Source organism: Rhinopithecus bieti, unplaced genomic scaffold (genome assembly GCF_001698545.2).
Source record: "Rhinopithecus bieti isolate Rb0 unplaced genomic scaffold, ASM169854v2 scaffold_641, whole genome shotgun sequence".
NCBI lineage: Eukaryota > Metazoa > Chordata > Mammalia > Primates > Cercopithecidae > Rhinopithecus > Rhinopithecus bieti.
In genome coordinates, this window is record NW_016803417.1 from 1,318,521 (window position 1) to 1,336,973 (window position 18,453).

The 18,453-nt window shown below is 39.9% G+C and overlaps 1 protein-coding gene across 1 annotated transcript; it reads left to right on the forward strand.

The window, feature by feature from the left end:
* The first annotated feature begins 84 nt into the window (after positions 1–84).
* On the forward strand, positions 85–18,292 carry CRNKL1 (crooked neck pre-mRNA splicing factor 1). The gene is made up of 14 exons (XM_017883283.1): positions 85–211; positions 1,849–2,001; positions 3,026–3,117; positions 3,941–4,099; positions 4,501–4,667; positions 6,938–7,116; positions 8,765–8,935; positions 10,106–10,297; positions 10,993–11,052; positions 11,851–11,931; positions 12,824–13,063; positions 14,227–14,328; positions 15,115–15,363; positions 16,317–18,292. Exons 1-14 carry the CDS (start codon positions 161–163, stop codon positions 16,482–16,484), a joined length of 2,064 nt encoding a protein of 687 aa, XP_017738772.1. The 5' UTR covers positions 85–160; the 3' UTR covers positions 16,485–18,292.
* The last annotated feature ends 161 nt before the right edge of the window (positions 18,293–18,453 follow it).

Sequence of the window (18,453 nt, forward strand, 5' to 3'; positions counted from 1 at the left end):
CGGCGCATGCGAGAGGTCAAAGGTCAGCCCGGCGAGTTCCGCTTTCGCTTCCGGGATCTTGTTTGTTGTCGGAAAGCTTTGTGGTTTCGGTGAGCTCTCAGACCCCGGATTCCTAGCTTCCGTGCGGGGGACAGGTGCCCCGACGTCCTCTGCTGCAGACATGGCGGCCTCCACCGCGGCCGGGAAACAGCGGATTCCCAAAGTGGCCAAGGTAGGCGATCGCGAGGGGCCTTGTGGGAGGTGGCCCAGGAGAGTGGCATCTCTCAGCCGTGGGGATGCCCCGGGCGGGAGACAGTGTTCCCGCCGGGGAGAAGGCTCACCCTGAGAGATGGAGAGGAAGGGTCAGCTGGTGGTGGGGCGCGGGCTCTTGTCCTCGCGGAGCACGATGGGGTGATTTTGCTGGGAGGAGGAGTGGAGTGGTTCAGTGAAGATTTACTGACCCAGGCACTCACTGCACTGGGCGCTGGGAAGCTACGCTCGGACGCTGGCCAGAAACAGTACTCAAAACACGAGTGTGTGTATGAAGAAGACCTTGCCAGACGTTACTGAGAGGCAAAGTAGAATATGCCATGGGCGTGAATAAGGGGGTCGTATGAAGGGTTCCTGAAAGTAAATTTTGCTGAAGAAATGACCTTTAAGCTGAGACTTGAAGACTGAATAGGAGTTAGCCCAGCTGACAGCGAAGAGCGAGAGTAGACGGCAGGAGTAGTATAGTATCCTAAGTTAATTAAACAGTAGATTTACTATCTGGTATTTCCCTCGATAGCTGATACTTACGAAGTGCTTAATATGTGGCAGACTTTGTCTGAAGCCTTTACAGATATCCTCCCTCCAGTCTTTCTTGAGCCCAGATGACTCTCTTGAACTGGACCTTTACATAACTATTTGACTCGCAAAAGTAATGCATATAGAGCAAGTAACACTGTGTCTGGCACTTAGTGCTTATTAAATATGAGCTGTCACCATTATCATTACTCCACACGTGGCATTAAATAACAATTTTTATAATTCAGCTACATACACTTTTATTGGGCATCACCGGTCCAATGGAAATACAGTGCATGCCACATACGAAATTTTAAATTTTCTCATATCTACATTAAGAAGTAAAAGCAAAGCAAAAAAAAGTGACATTAATTTTGATAATATATATTTTATTTGAACTAATGTATCCAAAATACTGTCATTTCAACATGTAATTGGTATAAAAACTGTGAGAGAGTTTGTTCTTTTTTTCATACTCCATCTTCAAAACCAGTGTGTATTTTACATTTACAGTCCACCTCAATTTGTGCTCACCACGTGTGACTCATAGCTACTGTGTTGGACAGCACAGCTCTAAGCTACGTTAGACTGTAAGCTTCTAAGACCTCAAGAAACTTACAGTCTCATGATGGGAACTTATTGAATATTGCCTTTGACTTGAGGTTCCGTGAAAAACCATACCCGCTTTTCCACCAGGGGCATTAAATAAGTTGAAGAATTCTGCAAATGCAGGTTGTAATGCTATTAATAAAATGTGCTAAACATCTTGATAAACCCTCTAGTCAGAATTTTACCTAGATGGCCTCAAAGTTTATTATTATACTCATCTAAAAGGGAAAACTTGGTATTATTTTGCTACCTTTTCTCTTGAGACTTTTACCTGTGGCTTTGTAGTAGATACCATGAATAAGAGAGAAAACATAGTATTTTTTTTCTTTTCAGTCTCATGGAGGAATGGGAACATACAAAGAGAGCATCTTGTGATAATACTAATGAAGTTCATATCCTAAAAAATGCATGTTTGTTTCTTAAACCTTGTGTGAAGAGCATCTACTAAAAATAGAAATGTCTTGTTCTTAAAAGGTGAAAAACAAAGCCCCGGCTGAGGTACAGATAACTGCTGAACAACTCTTAAGAGAGGCTAAAGAAAGAGAACTTGAGCTTCTTCCACCTCCCCCTCAACAGAAGATCACAGATGAAGAAGAATTAAATGATTATAAACTAAGGAAAAGGAAGGTCAGTCAGTGTGGTATCTTTCAGTCCAGTAATTGTTAAGAGTGTATCGGTCAGAGTTTGAAAAGCTGGTTGGATTCTGTAGGGCAAGATGAGGTTAGTGTTCCTAGACACATGAATAATGTCCTTCTGGTTACCAGATAACAGCATTTTTCTGAACTATGTAAAATACGCCTTCAGTTGTCTGGTTAGAGTATAAAACAATTGAATCTGCATAATTTTTGCTGAATCAAAAATGGGTGGCAGTTTAGCAGGTGAAACAATAGACAACTGGAAGGAGGGTATGCTTAGTAAGGCTGGACTGTGTACTTCTGTCTATACCACCTTCTGTGTTAAGAAATGAGATCTGGCCGGGCACTGTGGCTCATGCCTGTAATCCCAGCACTTTGGGAGGCCAAGGTGGGCTGATCACCTGAGGTCAGGAGTTTGAGACCAGCCTAACCAAAATGGTGAAACCCCGTCTTTACTAAAAATACAAAAATTAGCCGGGCGTGGTGGCAGGTGCCTGTAATCCTAGCTATTCAGGAGGCTGACATGAGAATCGTAGGAACTCAGGACGCAGAGTCTGCAGTGAGCCGAGATCATGCCACTGCACTCCAACCTGGGCGACAGAGCGAGACTTTGTCTCAAAAAAAAAAGGAAAAGAAAGGAAAAGGAATTGAGATCTGCAATAGGACTATGAGAAGACTTTGGGATCTGATTTGACCTCTTCACTCTAGAATGTGGGACTGTTTTAAAGCATGAATTCTGTTATATATGAAATTCTGAACATTACCAGAGGACTTACAGGTAATAGTCAAAAACATTTTTTATTAGGGACAAGCATAGACTATTTTAAAGTATCAGTTAGTTGACTGTAACCTTCTGTAGTGGATTTCTTATTCCTCAAGGATTCCAGGATGTAATTTCTCTCAAATATGAACAAAATGAATAACCAGTTATACTAGTATAAGACTTAAAATAGACCAAGGGTGCTGTCATTTTTAGTCATTTGCCCTTTGACTTGACCCTTTTTGCCTTCTTCCAGACTTTTGAAGATAACATAAGGAAAAACAGGACTGTAATTAGTAACTGGATAAAATACGCACAATGGGAAGAAAGCCTAAAGGAGATTCAGAGGTAAAATTGCTGAGAGTATAGTTTTGTATATAATGATTCATAGGTTAACAGATACCAAAAAGAAAAGAAGAGAAAGTTAAAGCACAGATAAAAGATTGTGCCTCAGGTAGAAATTTTCAACTATGGTTCCATGAAACCCTAGGGTTCCCTTGAGGGCCTCAGGAGCACTGGGGTAGAATAGTCCTGGAGGGAGGGGCGGGAGAGACTTTACAGATAGATCTTGTCAGCTGTAGCTAAAGTAGCACAATTTCGTCTGCTTTCTATATATTGGGTTTTTTTTTTTTTTTAATGTTTAGCTGAAAACCAATGGCCAAAAAAATAAAAATTGCAATCTGGCCCCTCTTGTTGTGGAGCTTTCTGCATTCTCCCCTCATACCTCCTTCCCCCCTGCGCCTGCGTACGTGCCACTCCCTGAATATATCATGTCTCCTTATTGTGAGGCTTGGCTGTTCTCCTTACCTGGAAAGAGCACCCCCTCCCCACCAACCTTAATTTCCTGGTAAATGGAACTTTCCTCAAGTTCTCATTTCTAGAGTTACCTACTACTTAGCCTTTGCCACCAGACGTTTTCATTTCTTCTTGTCTGCTTCCTGTGCAGATCTTGACTATAACATAAATCACATTGCATTATAATTGCATATATGTCTTTCTAGAAGACTTTGTGAGGTACTTGAGAGCATTATATCTTTTCATCGTCTTATGCCCAGAACCTGACTCATGATAGACACATAATAAAACATCAGGGCATTCCAGATAGTGTGAAATAACCGCTGCATGTGTTGTGTGCACTACTTTTGATGCCCTGCAAATCTTGCTTCTTAAGGGCTCGATCCATATACGAGCGTGCTTTAGATGTAGACTATCGAAATATTACACTCTGGCTGAAATATGCAGAAATGGAGATGAAGAATCGCCAAGTCAACCATGCTCGAAATATCTGGGACCGGGCCATAACAACGCTGCCTCGAGTCAATCAGTTCTGGTAAGTTTCTGATAAAGCAGCCTTTTATACACTAGAGAAGTTCCACATTTTCTGTATTTATTTTATTTACATGATGATAGTTTAATTTTACATCCTACTTTTTCTTTAAACATAAAAGCTTTTAATGTCCCATAGTCAGTTAAGTCATAATTGTGATGTTCTACAGCTATGTAATCAAAACTAAAATTTTGATTGCAATCTTTTGTTCATAAGCTTCTTGTTGAACTAGCAACTTTTAATAAAAAATCTTTTTTTCCAATGGTTCACCCTTTTTCAGATTTATATTTCAATAACAAAACGTTCAATTTAACCTTTAAGAAAGATAAAATCTTAAATCTTCCTCCCATTCAACAATGGGAGAACTAAACCACAGCAGATCTTTTCGGGTGATTTTGTTAAAGGTACAAGTACACATACATGGAGGAAATGTTGGGAAACATTGCCGGTGCCCGGCAGGTGTTTGAGCGCTGGATGGAGTGGCAGCCTGAGGAGCAAGCCTGGCACTCCTACATCAACTTTGAACTGAGATACAAAGAGGTGGATCGGGCCCGCACCATTTATGAGCGATATATCCTTTGGACAAGAACTGTGTGGTGCCATGATTGTCCTGGATGCTGCTGCTCCTGTAGAGATGTCTCATGGTCAGGACACATAGTCGTTGACATCAGACTAGAAGTCAAGAATGCCAGTTTATCAGTTTCCCTATGTTTTGTAGGGAAAGAGGTTGGTCAGAATGAAAATTTGTGATCTGGGTAATTAGTCTTTTCTAGTGAGAGTTTGGGTTTATTTTATTGTAATGCTGAAAACTAATGTTTCCTCGTGGAAAGCGATATTCCTGGGGGATTGTTTCCAGGACATCAAGGAGATGCCAAAATCGGTGATGCTTAAGTCCCTGATATAAAACGATGTAGTATTTGCATGTAACCTATGCATAGCTTTCAATATAATTTAAATACTCTCTAGATTACTTATACCTAATGTGATGTGAATGTTATGTAAATAATTGTTATTCTGTGTATTTTAAGGTATAATAACCAAAAAAACTACACATGTTCAGTATAGAAGCACTTTTTTCTCACGAATACTTTATCTCAGGTTGGTTGAATCCACAGATATGGAACCCATGGCTGGAGGACTAACTGTACTAAGGTTCTGGCTGCCATTGCCAGTCCTGTTTTTCCAAGGTTTGTGTTGGTCATTGCCACCGTTACTGGAATTCATCAAAGGTTTACTGTTTATTGGCTGTGTGGCTCCAGTGAGTCATTTAACTCCTTTGAGTCTTCGTGTCCTCTTCTTAAAACAAGAATAAAACACCTTTGTTGGGCTGTTGTGAAGATTAAATGATACACATGAAAGCACTTTTAGAAACTGAAGTACAGTCATTCCTCATTATTCACAGATTCCATATTTGCAAAATCACATATTTGCTAAAATTTATTTGTAACCCCCAAAATCAGTAATTGTGGCACTTTCACAGTCTTTTGTGGACATGCACACAGCATGAAGTCCAACAAGGCGAGGCTCTGCCTTCTGGGCTTAACCTCGTATAACCACGCCCAGAGCTTGGAGACAGGAAGGGCCAGTGCCATGTAGTGCAAGGAGCTCCGGCCCTGGGGCCAGTTGGGGAGTTTGAATCTGTCAGTGGGGCAGCCTCAGTCTAATCACTTAACATTTCTGAATCACTTTTCTTACAAAATAATGAAGATAGAATCTGCTAGGATGAGTTCTTTTTAGGATTTAAGATGGTCATGAATGTGAGATTGTATATATACATGTTTCCCCTGGGCGCAGTGGTTCAGTACTCAATAATTAAGTGTTTGCAGTGACTAAATAGAACATAACTACCACAAATAATGAGAACCAACTTTACAATGCAGTATTAAGATCTTTTTATTTTTTTACTCTTCTCTCTTTAGGTGGCAGTGTTAAGATCTTAATTATGTCTAGTAATTTTAATATTATTAGTTTGACAAAAGCTTTTACAGTACTTGCTGTGTGCCAGGCATTATTCTAAGTACTTTACAAATATTGTGGTTTAATCCTCATAACAACCTTGTAGTGTAGGAACTTCTCCATCCTACAGATGAGGGAGCTGAGGCACGAGAGATTAAGTAGCGTGACTAGGTTCTCACAGGTGCTGATGGGAATAGAATGTGAACCTGGAGAGCAGCTTCAGAACTGATGCTCTTAACTTCTTTACCATATTTGAATGTATTACTACTTTGGAAATTAATGATTTATTCAAGGAAGATAGATTAAAATGGCAATTCAAAACTTTCTGCTTTGACTCTAGTTAACAGTTTGCTTTTTATAACATTTTTTTCTTAATTATTAGTTCAAGTATTAATATTTTAATATAATCGGTGCCATTTATTGAACAGACCATTATTGACTACTTACAGTGCTATGTTCTTTTGGCCAGAAACGGTGCTAAGGGCTTTACATACATTTTCTCATTTAAAGCTGGCAGTAATCCAGTGAGGCTGGCATTATATTTCCCTGTTTACAAATGAAATAGCTGAGACTTTGACAAGTTTGGTGACTTATCCAAGATCACATGGTTGGTAACCTGGGTTGAGATCTGTCTTTGCTTCAAAACTCAAGTTTGTACCCACGACTAAAATCTTAACTAAGCACTGGAGGAAAATAGAGATGAATAGGCATGGCCCTGCTCCCACGGAAGCCACTGTTTAGTTCTACGCTTTTGTGTGTGTTTTATTCCCCTAGAGTTGTAGTTTGACTTGTTGGGGTTTCCAGGCTTTGGTATGGTTTTGGTGTTTACTTGCCATTTTTTTAAGCCATGCTGTTTTGCCTGGTATTTCCTTAATTCCCTTGCACTTGTCCTCGTGCACCCTGATGTTAAGAACTGGATCAAATATGCCCGCTTTGAAGAAAAACATGCTTATTTTGCCCACGCACGGAAAGTGTATGAGAGAGCTGTGGAATTCTTTGGAGATGAACATATGGATGAGCACCTGTATGTCGCCTTTGCCAAGTTTGAAGAAAATCAGAAAGAGGTAAGTATACTTAACTTCATTATACTGTGAAACAGCAAAGATTACATTTTGTGCATGATGAGTTCATTTCCATTTTTTCTTACTGACATATCCCTGGAGAAGATGTTTTCAAAATGCAAAAAACACAACTTCTCACAGAGAACAGCGTATATATGTGACTAAGCTACAGATGGGAGCTGATTATAGATTGTATTAAACCTGTCTTCATTTTATTGTGCTTTGTTTGAAAATTAAGTCTTTTAGTCTGAATGTCCGTAAACTGAGAGCTAGTCTTTTAGCATCCTGAGTAAAGGACTTAACAGATAATAAATGTGGGAAACAAAAAGCATAAAGCCCCAGAACAGAAAACAAAATTTAGAATGGAAATAGAGATTGCCCTACAAATAAGATAGTTCTTTTTTTCCCTTGTTCCTATGAAAATAGCTCAAATATTGAGAGGCTGAGGCAGGAGAATCGCTTGAGGCCAGGAGTTTGAGACCAGCCTGGGCAACATAGTGAGACCCTGTCTCTAAAAAAAAAAATTGAGTGGGCATAGTGGCGCACACCTACAGTCCCAGCTACTTGGGAAGCTGAGGCAGGAGTGTCACCTGAGCCTAGGGGTTTGAGACTACAGTGAGCTATGGTCGTGCCATTGCACTCTAGCCTGGGTGACAGAGCAAGACCCCATTTCTTAAAAAAAAAAAAAAGAAAAAAAGGGCAGTTCAAATAATACAGAATTGAGATCCATCCAAATACAGGTTTGAGCATTCCCAGTCTGAAAATCTGAAACTCAAAATGTGAAACTTGTTGAATGCTGACATGACACTCGAAGGAAATGTTCATTGGAACGTTTCAGACTTTGGGTTTTTGGATTAGGGATGCTGAACCAGTAAGTATAATGCAAATATTCCAAAACTGGGAAAACATCCCAAATCCAACACACGTCTGGTACCAAATATTTCAGACAAGAGATACTCAACCTATACAAGGTCTTGCATAGACCATGCTGGGGAGTTTAGATTCTGTTCGGGCCAGCAGGAAGCATTAAAAGGTTTTAAGTGGACAGTGATTGGATATGATTTATATTTTAAAGAGAGCCTCTGGCTAATTCATGGAGAATATATGGGGGTGGATGGCAGAACCAGGGGAGACTAGTGAGGAGACTTTTGAAGTGGTCCAGGTAAACAATGGAGCTTGATGGCTGGGGCCTGGGGACGAGCGAAGGGCTGTGTGGAAGAGATTGAAATGGCAGGGCATGTTGCAAGAGTGAATATGGAGAATGAGGGAAAAAGAGGAATTGAGGATCACCTGAAGGCTTTGGCATGAGCAAGTATGTGACTGTAGGTTAGGCCTTGCCTACTAAGGTTGGGAAGATGGGGAGAGTCCCAGGTTGAGTGGGCAGGAAACAAGCTCAGTTTTGGACCTGTTTGAGATGTGCAGTAGACATCCAATGGGCAGTGTTAGGTAGACAGTATTAAATGTGGAGCCCAAAGCCGGATACTGGTCCATCCTGACAGCGATACCTTCAACAAAAGCTAGAAAAGCATCTTACTCAGGACATGATGAGGCCTCAAAATACATAGGTAATATTTTGGTACATTTACTCTCCTACTTGTGACTGGCATGAGAATATTGTGTTGTAGAAGGTAATCATCCTGTCTGCATTTAGTTTGAAAGGGTACGAGTGATTTACAAGTATGCCCTGGACAGAATTTCAAAACAAGATGCCCAAGAACTCTTTAAAAATTATACCATCTTTGAGAAGAAGTTTGGTGATAGGCGGGGTATTGAAGATATCATCGTGAGCAAACGGAGATTCCAGTACGAAGAAGAAGTAAAGGTGAGCACTGGTGTGGATGGTCAACTCTGCAGATAACCCAAGATGTGCTCATCAATACTAGCAACACTAAAATGAATCATAGGAAGTTAGCACTACCAGTGATTACTTTCTTGATGATGTGCCTGTGATCAATTGGCAGCTATTTCGGACAAGTAGGAATAAACAAGGCTGATAGAAAAGGCAAGCAAACAACACTTGGATTTGCTCTGCCACTTACATGTTGTAAGTTATTTTGTTGATTGCTGACTGTGTATAGAGCTGGAGCAAAAGAAATGTGGACTGCATTCGAGCTCGTTGTTGGAAGAAGGTGGAAGAGTCAGAGATTGGTCCAAAAACCTGTTTTGCACATCACCTTTGAGCTTAACTGCCTGAACAAAAGATGTATGCTAGACAGGGTTCCATTGGCGTCTCTTTTTCTGTAATGTACCATTTTGATTTCAATTCAAAGAGAATAGCATTTTCCTTCAGTATTCTGCTCGTATTTAAAAATACTCTTGCTTAAAAATTAGCCGGGCGTGGTGGTGGGTACCTGTAGTCCCAGCTACTCGGGAGGCTGTGGCAGGAGAATGGCATGAACCCGGGAGGCGGAGCTTGCAGTGAGCCGAGATTGCGCCACTGCATTCCAGCCTGGGCGACAGAGCCAGACTCCATCTCAAAAATAAAAATAAAAAAAAATAAAAAATACTCTTGCTTAGTCAAGTTAATTAAGACACCTCCAAGCAAAGGACTAAGTCTGTTATTAAATGTGGTGGTAGATTAGCAAGATATGTGAAAGATGAATTACTGTTAATTGGAAAAGGAAGTTTAACAATTGTGAGCATGATATAATTCTATTGTTGTTACAGACATAATGATACATAGTTATACATATTTAAGCAAATGCATTGGTAAGAATAGGCATCTAATTATTGACTATCATGAGAGTGATGACTATAGATGAAGGGATCCTTGCTGTGGGACACCTGGCCAGTAATTTATCCTCTGTATTCCTGTTTCTTTTCTATTTATGCTCTCAGGGATGGTGTTTTTAAAATGAGAAAAGATGTAAAATTTAGAAGAAAAGGTGCTAAAATATAGAAAGTCGGCCTGATGCCTTTTTTCAGCTTGCTTAACCTGGCAAGTGCAGCTCTTGGTTTTGTTTTTTATTTATTAAACTGGTTGTCTTTCTAGGCGAATCCACACAATTATGATGCATGGTTTGATTACTTGCGCTTGGTAGAAAGTGATGCAGAAGCTGAAGCCGTGAGAGAAGTCTATGAAAGGGCCATTGCCAATGTTCCACCCATTCAGGAGAAGAGGCACTGGAAGCGCTACATTTATCTTTGGATCAACTATGCACTTTATGAAGAATTGGAGGCAAAGGTGAAAAAACAGAATTATGTGTCAGCTGTTAATGGTTTCCTCTCCTCTGTATTCACAGCTCACCTATTGTGGATATTTATAATTCTTGAAACAAGGAAATTTAGTTTTAAATTTTTATAGGCTTCTGTTCAAGCCATACAGTTATATGCTCACTCTGCAACATTTTAAACTCTCTTTTCTTGTTACGGCCACACGTGAGGGGCTTTTCTTATTTTGGTTTGATTTTTACTTGAGGCACAAGAAGATATCACTTGGAACTTGAAAGAGAACAGTGAACCAGCCCTTAGTTTAATTAAATATAGTTCCCTCGATTTGCTCATTAATAGGGGTAATTATGGCTAGATGATGCATTTTGCTTTTAGGAAAATCAAGTGGCATTTTCAGAAATCATTTGTATTAACCTTCTGGGTTTGATCTGAGACTACGAAATGTCTTTGTTTCTTTCTGCCGTCAGGCAAAAAGGCTTTCTACAAAGAAGGGCTTAGAGTTCGGTGTGTTGTTGGTGATTCTTAAACTGAAGTTTCATGGCTGTTCATACTTTAGATCATAAATCAGGGTTTGCAAGTAACAACTTGTGAAACATACTCAGTTTTGGGGATGTACATTTTTACTAGTATCAGTAAAATTAGTAACTAGTAAAATGAGTGTTAGCAGCAGACTTCAGTATTTTGTGAAAATTTCTTATCCTAATACAGGATCCTGAGAGGACAAGACAGGTGTATCAAGCCTCTTTGGAGCTAATTCCTCACAAAAAGGTACGTTTCCTCTAAAGTGTTCCATTTCAAACAGGTCAGAATCCTCTTCTGTTACTTGTGAAGTAATTCAGTGAAATAATATTGATTGATAAAATACTTCCCTGACCCACCATGGACAACATAAATAAAACTGAGATATGCGCCTTGCCTCTGAAAACAGCTCAGAGTCTAGATCGGAGGACTACCTGCATTGACAAACAAAAGAAATTCAAAGAAGTCTAGGTAATTTGAATAGTCTGAGTGGAAGGAGAAAGATTTCCATGCAGAGAGCACACAACATGTGTCGGGGACACAGAGGCAGATTTGTTGGTAACAGTGAGTGTGTGCATGCCCAGATCAATGTGCCCCTTGTGTAGATGGTTGAGATGTTACCTCTGCCTTGTTTCCCAGCACGAGAAACAAAACGTGTTTCCTTCTGTAGAAGTGTTGACAGAGTTACTTTTCAGAATAGAGGTAGGACATTTTGCCCACATACAAGCATGCCTACAAAACAAAGTCTGTTCTGAGTAGAGGCTACCGTGCCGTGCAGTACAGTACAGTATTTGGATCATGATTCTGAGGAGAGGCTACCATGCCAGGCAGTACAGTACAGTATCTGGATCATGGGATGTGGGTTTCTAGCTTTTGTGAAATGAATGTGGTCTTTTTTGCTTATAAATAAGCAGAGTACATTCCTCTTACTCTGAAGTTTTAGAGAAATAGAATTACCAATGGCCTTGGTTAATTTAAATTTACTTTAATTCAATTTAATTTGGATAAGGCTTTTAAGCTAGATATTTTTGTGCCTTTGTTTTCTAGTTCACATTTGCCAAAATGTGGATACTGTATGCACAGTTTGAAATACGACAGAAGAATCTGTCATTAGCCAGAAGAGCATTGGTAAGTAAAGAAAGGATCAAGATGTCTGATTAAGTTCTATGAGAAAGAAATTAAAGTCTTGGTGCTTGGAAGTTTACAATTCCTACTTTAAAAAGTGACAGAAGTATTATACCTTTATAGCCTGGGACATGTTAGAAAACATGCGTCCTCTGTAAAAACCCTGACTAATAATGCGTAAATTATTATTATTACCTGGGGCAAATTACATTCTGTTTCAATATTGGAAACTTCCCTAGCTACCAGTTACTAGATCTTTCCACAGACTAGAATTGGTAATCTGATCCTGTGCAAGCTTTTTGGTGTTTTAAATGCACTTTTAATTGTTCTACTTTTTTTTTTTCCTTTCCTGTTTGTTTGGTTTTTTTTTTTTTTTTTTTTTTTTTTTTTTGGGACAGGGTGTTTTTTTTGTTTTTTTTTTTTTTTTTTTTTGAGACAGGGTCTTGCTCTGTTCCGCAAGCTGGAATGCAGTGGCGCCATCTTGGCTCACTGCAAACTCTGCCTCCTGGGCTGAAATAATCCTCCCACATTGGCCTCTCAGAATGCTGGGATTACAGGCACGAGCCACCATGCCTTGTCCTTTTTATTTATAGGAGGTGTTATGCATCTGACATCCATATTCCCTAGGAGAGCCTGAGAAACTTTCAAATCTTATTTTATTTAGTTGCCCAAACAATTCTGGAACACTGCCTCTTGCTGAATGAATTAGAGGAGTTTCCATCAGCCTTTTGTCAAGAACCAGTAAACACTGTGATACCACAGAGGGAAAGAACGGTAGGCCATGTTGACTTTGCAAGATTCTTCCTCAGCACAGAACAGCCTCTAGGGCAGTGCAATAGCTGCACACATTGAATCCACTACAGTATCACAGTGGTCTGGTTATTTTATTTTCCAGGGAACTTCCATAGGCAAATGTCCAAAAAACAAATTATTTAAAGTTTACATAGAGTTGGAGCTACAGCTTCGAGAATTTGACAGATGCCGGAAGCTTTATGAAAAGTTCCTGGAATTTGGACCTGAAAATTGTACCTCGTGGATTAAATTTGCTGAATTAGAGACAATCCTTGGTGATATTGACAGAGCACGGGCAATCTATGAATTAGCCATCAGTCAGCCACGTTTAGACATGCCAGAGGTGAGCATCTCAAGTCAAATACCATTTTGTTTAAGATGCTTGTTTAGTCTTACTTTAGATGACCATCTAAATGTGGGTGTATTTTAGAGTATAAAGATGATCTAGCTAACTTAGTCTCTTCTACTCAGATTAGGCTTGTATGTGGAAAGGTGGCTCTCGGGGACAGGGGAAGTAGCCCTCTTGTTAGATACCAGAACACAGTAGACATCCAGGATGATGCCCAGGATGAATTGGGATATCATGGGGGTGGGTGATGCCCCTTCTCCAACAGGGAAGCCTAAAGGGGCTGGGGAAGACGCCAGGCAAAGAAGCAGCCAGCAGGCTGGCCCACCTGGAGAATAAGGGGGATGGAGGTGGGAACACATATCCCTGTATTCTCTAAACCAGGCTGTCCTCGCAACTACTGTTGTCACTGTCCTGAAAGTCCTCGCCTGCCTTCAGTAGTTAAGCTTGACCCACAAGGTAGCACCAAACTACAGCTAGGACCGATTTGAATCTCACAGGAGCCGTAGAACTCACCCAGTTGTTTTGTTAATCTCATGCACTAACATGAGCCCGCATTTAATAGTTTGGCCCCCTGACTGCATTAAGGCAGAGCTTTGGGTATCACTGAATTTGTCAGTTGTCCTCGGCTCCTCCACCAGACTGCCAGCTCTCGGGTGTCCAGGTCACGGTTTATTCATCCTTATGCCCTGCCAGGCTGCACCGAGCCAGTGCTCACCTGTTCAGTGAATGCTTGTTGCATTGAACTTTCATAATAACAAGGAGTGTACAGTAGAAGTAAGAACATACATACTGGCTAACCTGGGCCTATTTTCTCTCCGGAAGCTCAACTGCATGTGGCTGGAATATGAAAGAGTACCTGGGAGATGCTTGGCAAGTTTCTCAGCTCTTGATAAGTCAACCATTTGAAAAACTGTTATTCCAAAGAGAGTCTCTAAGACTGAATCCAAGGCCCTTTTTCTGTAATCTGAAATTCTAGCCAAGTTTTGGCCAGCTTATAGATACCAATGTTATTTGTCTTATCCACATGTGTTCTTTAGTTGTTCTGTAAAACTCCTATGTTCCTAGATGTAGGTTAGAGTGATACTTAAGCTGTGCTTTGGCTGGGGGCATGCTGCTTTGCAAATGTCAAGACTGACCAATTTACTTGTCATTCTTAGGTGCTTTGGAAATCATATATTGATTTTGAAATTGAGCAGGAAGAAACGGAAAGAACACGAAACCTTTACCGACGGTTGCTTCAAAGGACGCAGCATGTCAAGGTACCTTTTGCTTTGTAGATGACCTTTCATTTTGCTTGAATCAGCAGTCCCGAAGAAAATACTGTATTTCTGTGTTTTAAGTGTTTGGGTTTTTTTTGTTTTTTGTTTTGTTTTGTTTTGTTTTGTTTTAAATGACTTCCTTGCTTCTTAAGAGAAACGTGAGTCTCAGAGGACTTTCAAATGTTAAGTTTATACCAGGTCATTGTTTATGTTGCATGTGGATAGCTTGGGTATCACAAGATTGAAAAAAAGGTAAACTTTTTTTTTTTTTTTTTTTTGAGACAGTCGCACTCTGTCACTAGGCTGGAAGGCAGTGGCGCAATCTTGGCTTACTGCAACCTCCGCCTCGCGGGTTCAAGCAATTCTCCTGCCTCAGCCTCCCGAGTAGCTGGGAGTAGAAGTGTGCGCCATCACGCCCAAACTAATTTTTCTATTTTTAGTAGAGACGGGGTCACCTGTTGGCCAGGATGGTCTCGATCTCTTGACCTTGTGATCTGCCCGCCTCAGCCTCCCAAAGTGCTGGAATTACAGGCGTGAGCCACTGCACCTGGCCAAGTTAAACTCTTTTCAAGAGTTTAAAACGATGTCAGACATTTAATTGTAGAACGTAGAATGACATATTTTCAGTGTTTATATTGAAGCATATATTCATTGTTTTAATCTGTGAAACACTAGTAATGAACACATCTTTCTGATGTCATTAACTGGGAATTCGCTTTATTATTACTACAATATTGTCTTCTGAGTGACATGGCTAATTTGGTTCAATAATAACTTTTTTTAAAGGTATGGATCAGCTTTGCTCAGTTTGAGTTGTCTTCAGGAAAAGAAGGAAGTTTGGCTAAATGCAGACAAATTTATGAAGAAGCTAACAAAACCATGCGAAACTGTGAAGAAAAGGAAGAGAGACTTATGCTGCTGGAATCTTGGCGAAGTTTTGAAGAGGAATTTGGAACAGCTTCAGATAAGGAGAGAGTAGACAAACTCATGCCAGAGAAAGTCAAGAAGAGAAGAAAGGTCCAGACGGACGATGGGGTAAGATCTCTGCCCTGGGACTGTTCATCTCACGTCACATGAGTAGAAACACATCTGACTTTGAAATGTGGACTTTTAAGTGGCATATGTACAATCTTAGAATGGAAGCAGACCACCTGGAGTAGGAGATGGTTGCAATCTGGCTGTTATGGAAACACGGGGTAGAGCATATGGTCCAGTCAGAGGTGGAGAATGAGAAGGGGTTGGCAAAGGTGTTTTGGTGACGGTTGAGTCTGGGAACTTCATGAAGTGTGATATTTTTAGAGCATTAAACAGGAAGTCAGTGTGGAGGAAGACAGAAGTGATCTTTCAGATAGCAGCCTATCCAGAGAAGGCTTGTAGGCGATAAGAAGGAGTTTGGTGGGAGTCAGTGAAGGCTGTTTTGCATAAAATGACGTGACCAGATTGCTAGCATCTCATACTGGTAGACTCAAGGGGTTTAGACTAGAGAAAGAAGACCCATCAGGAAGCAGGTTTTGTAAGGTGAGCAAGACATGGAAGCTGGAACTAGAACAGGGCCACAGGGCCTGTTAGAACAGTATTTGGAAAGTGAAATCAGTGACTGATAGGAGGTGAGGATGGGAGGGTAGGGAGTTGAAAAAATAATGCACAGATGTATGACTTTTGCTACTGGATGGATATTATGTAAAAATCGTTAAACATTTTCTTAAACGTAAGACTGCACAATGTAGTTGGAGACCCTGAACGTCTTGGTTGGCTGTAGAAGAGCTATGCTTAGATTTTTAGAATTTTTTTCTACCACTTTAGTTCTCACTGAGCTACAGTTGCTGCTTACTCACTCCCAGTCTTTCAGACCCAACCCTTGTTCTTTCTGTAGTAGACTGATGTTTTGTAAAATGGAGGTAATCCTTCAGATTTCCAGTAAAAAATCATTCTGATACGTGAGTGTATCACCCATGTTTGCTTATCTTTTCATTGTTTTATTTCTGTAGTCTGATGCAGGCTGGGAAGAATACTTTGATTACATCTTTCCAGAAGATGCTGCCAACCAACCTAACCTCAAACTCCTGGCCATGGCCAAACTGTGGAAGAAACAGCAGCAGGAAAAGGAGGATGCTGAGCACCATCCAGATGAGGACGTCAATGAGAGTGAATCCTAATCTTTTTTCATATTGACAAATGTTTTGTTATTTTTATAAATTAATTGTTTGGAACGCTTGTGACTCCTGGAAGTTCTTATATATTTCACCAGTAAGAAATTGATTGGTATCTTTGATAGCTACTTTTTAAGTTATTTTTTAAATGCTCTTGGGTTAGCTAGGGGTGGGGATTGCAAGTAAAGGACTTTTTTAACTGCTGGATTTCTTTTCCCAACTGAGTCCAAACTTTTCTAATGTCTGTCCACATCATGCATTAGAAAATGTAATTAAGGTAACATTCTACAGTAACTTTTCATGTCATAACCATAAAGATAGTTTATGCATTCATCTGAAATGTATAACTTTTTCATGTCTTCAGAGTCACAGACTTGAGTTCATTTCCCAGCTCTGCCACTCGTGATTATATAACTTAATTTTCATTTTCCTCATTCACAAAATGGGCCAATACTTTGACAACTCATTTTGAAAAAAGGAATATACCTGGTGGGTGCATAGTAAGTGCTCAGTAAAGTGTTTGTTCTAAGCCACTTTTAAAAATAGTTTCATTCCTTGTAGAATTAAATATGAGTGGATTAATTTACCTTACCTTATTACTAGTTGCCAGTTACATTAAGTGCTTTTTAGAACATTATTTGGAAAAAAATTTGCAGTGATTCTATTTCTGAACAAGGTTCAGAAAACATTGTTTACCAAGAGGAATTTAGTCTAATTTCAGTTAGGCACTCATCAGTTCTCCAGAGTGGTTGAGTTTGTAATAGCTTGTTTAAAGAATAATGGCTTGTTTACATGTGTGCTATGAAAAATGATGTCCCATGTTCACACAAATTTGGGAAAATCTGGACTAAGACTTAAGTCTCGCTAATCAAATCGCTTTACAGTTAGGCTTCTGTACATTATGTATCTCCGGTAGCAATGTTGCCATATTATTTCCCAAACTTAGTGGACAATGGAGTAATTTCTACCTAGAGTACCAGTAAACATCTCCCAGTGTGCTGTAGTAGGAAATGTCTACTCCTCACTGCTGACATGTTAAACTTACTCTTGGTTTAGAGCACGTGTAGAAACACCTAAGGTAGCTCTATGTTAAATAATGAAGAGTAGCACAAGAATGAATATATTTGCTGATATGTTGCTCACATTCTCAAGCAAAAATTTGACTACATTAACCGATCTGAGAGTTTTCCTTTAACCTGGACTGTGTTTCTCAAGCATATTTTTTCTTTGTTCACTGCCCAAGGACTAGAACTATATTTTTAAGGTTGTTTTCCCCTAAAAGGACCTTAGTAAGCAAATTGATTATTAAATGTGCACGTCTCATTCACCCAAGGAATAAAGCTACTTCGTAATGTTACTAAATTTTATCTTGAAAATAACATACAGTGTTTAAGGACAGAAGAAAATAGGACTGTTGAGATAAAAGGCAAATCTGTTTTCATCCTGACTGCTTTAGTCACTGGACCAGCATCAGCTGCTACGGTGTCAGATCACATCTCGAGTAGAGGTCTGCCTAGTGAGTGAGCAGGAGAACATCATCTTAATGAGGCCTTTGGTTCATCCAGTCAGGGAGTGAGATGAAAACAGGTCAGCATGCAAGTGACTTAATCACAGTCTTCCTAGAATTACCTGTTTATGTTGCATGTATGCATAAGAAAAAAATGCTGTCATGTTCCCAAGGTAGAATTGTAATAAGCATGTGCCAGTGTGAAAGCTGGAAGGGAAAAAGCTATTCTCTAACAGGAGAACATAAAGATTCACTTCTCTCCCACCCTCAACTCCACCAAAATAAATCCTTTCAATAGTAAAAGTTTAATAATTTCTTGTGGGTTTTTCTTTAGTTAAGTCTTTCACTAACTGGATATTGTCACATATTACAGAGGATGACACTACACATAAAATACATGGTTGGCCTATACCTATGCTATAGTTATATGACCTTTCTTTAGGAATTATGTTCTTTTTCCTCTCTAAA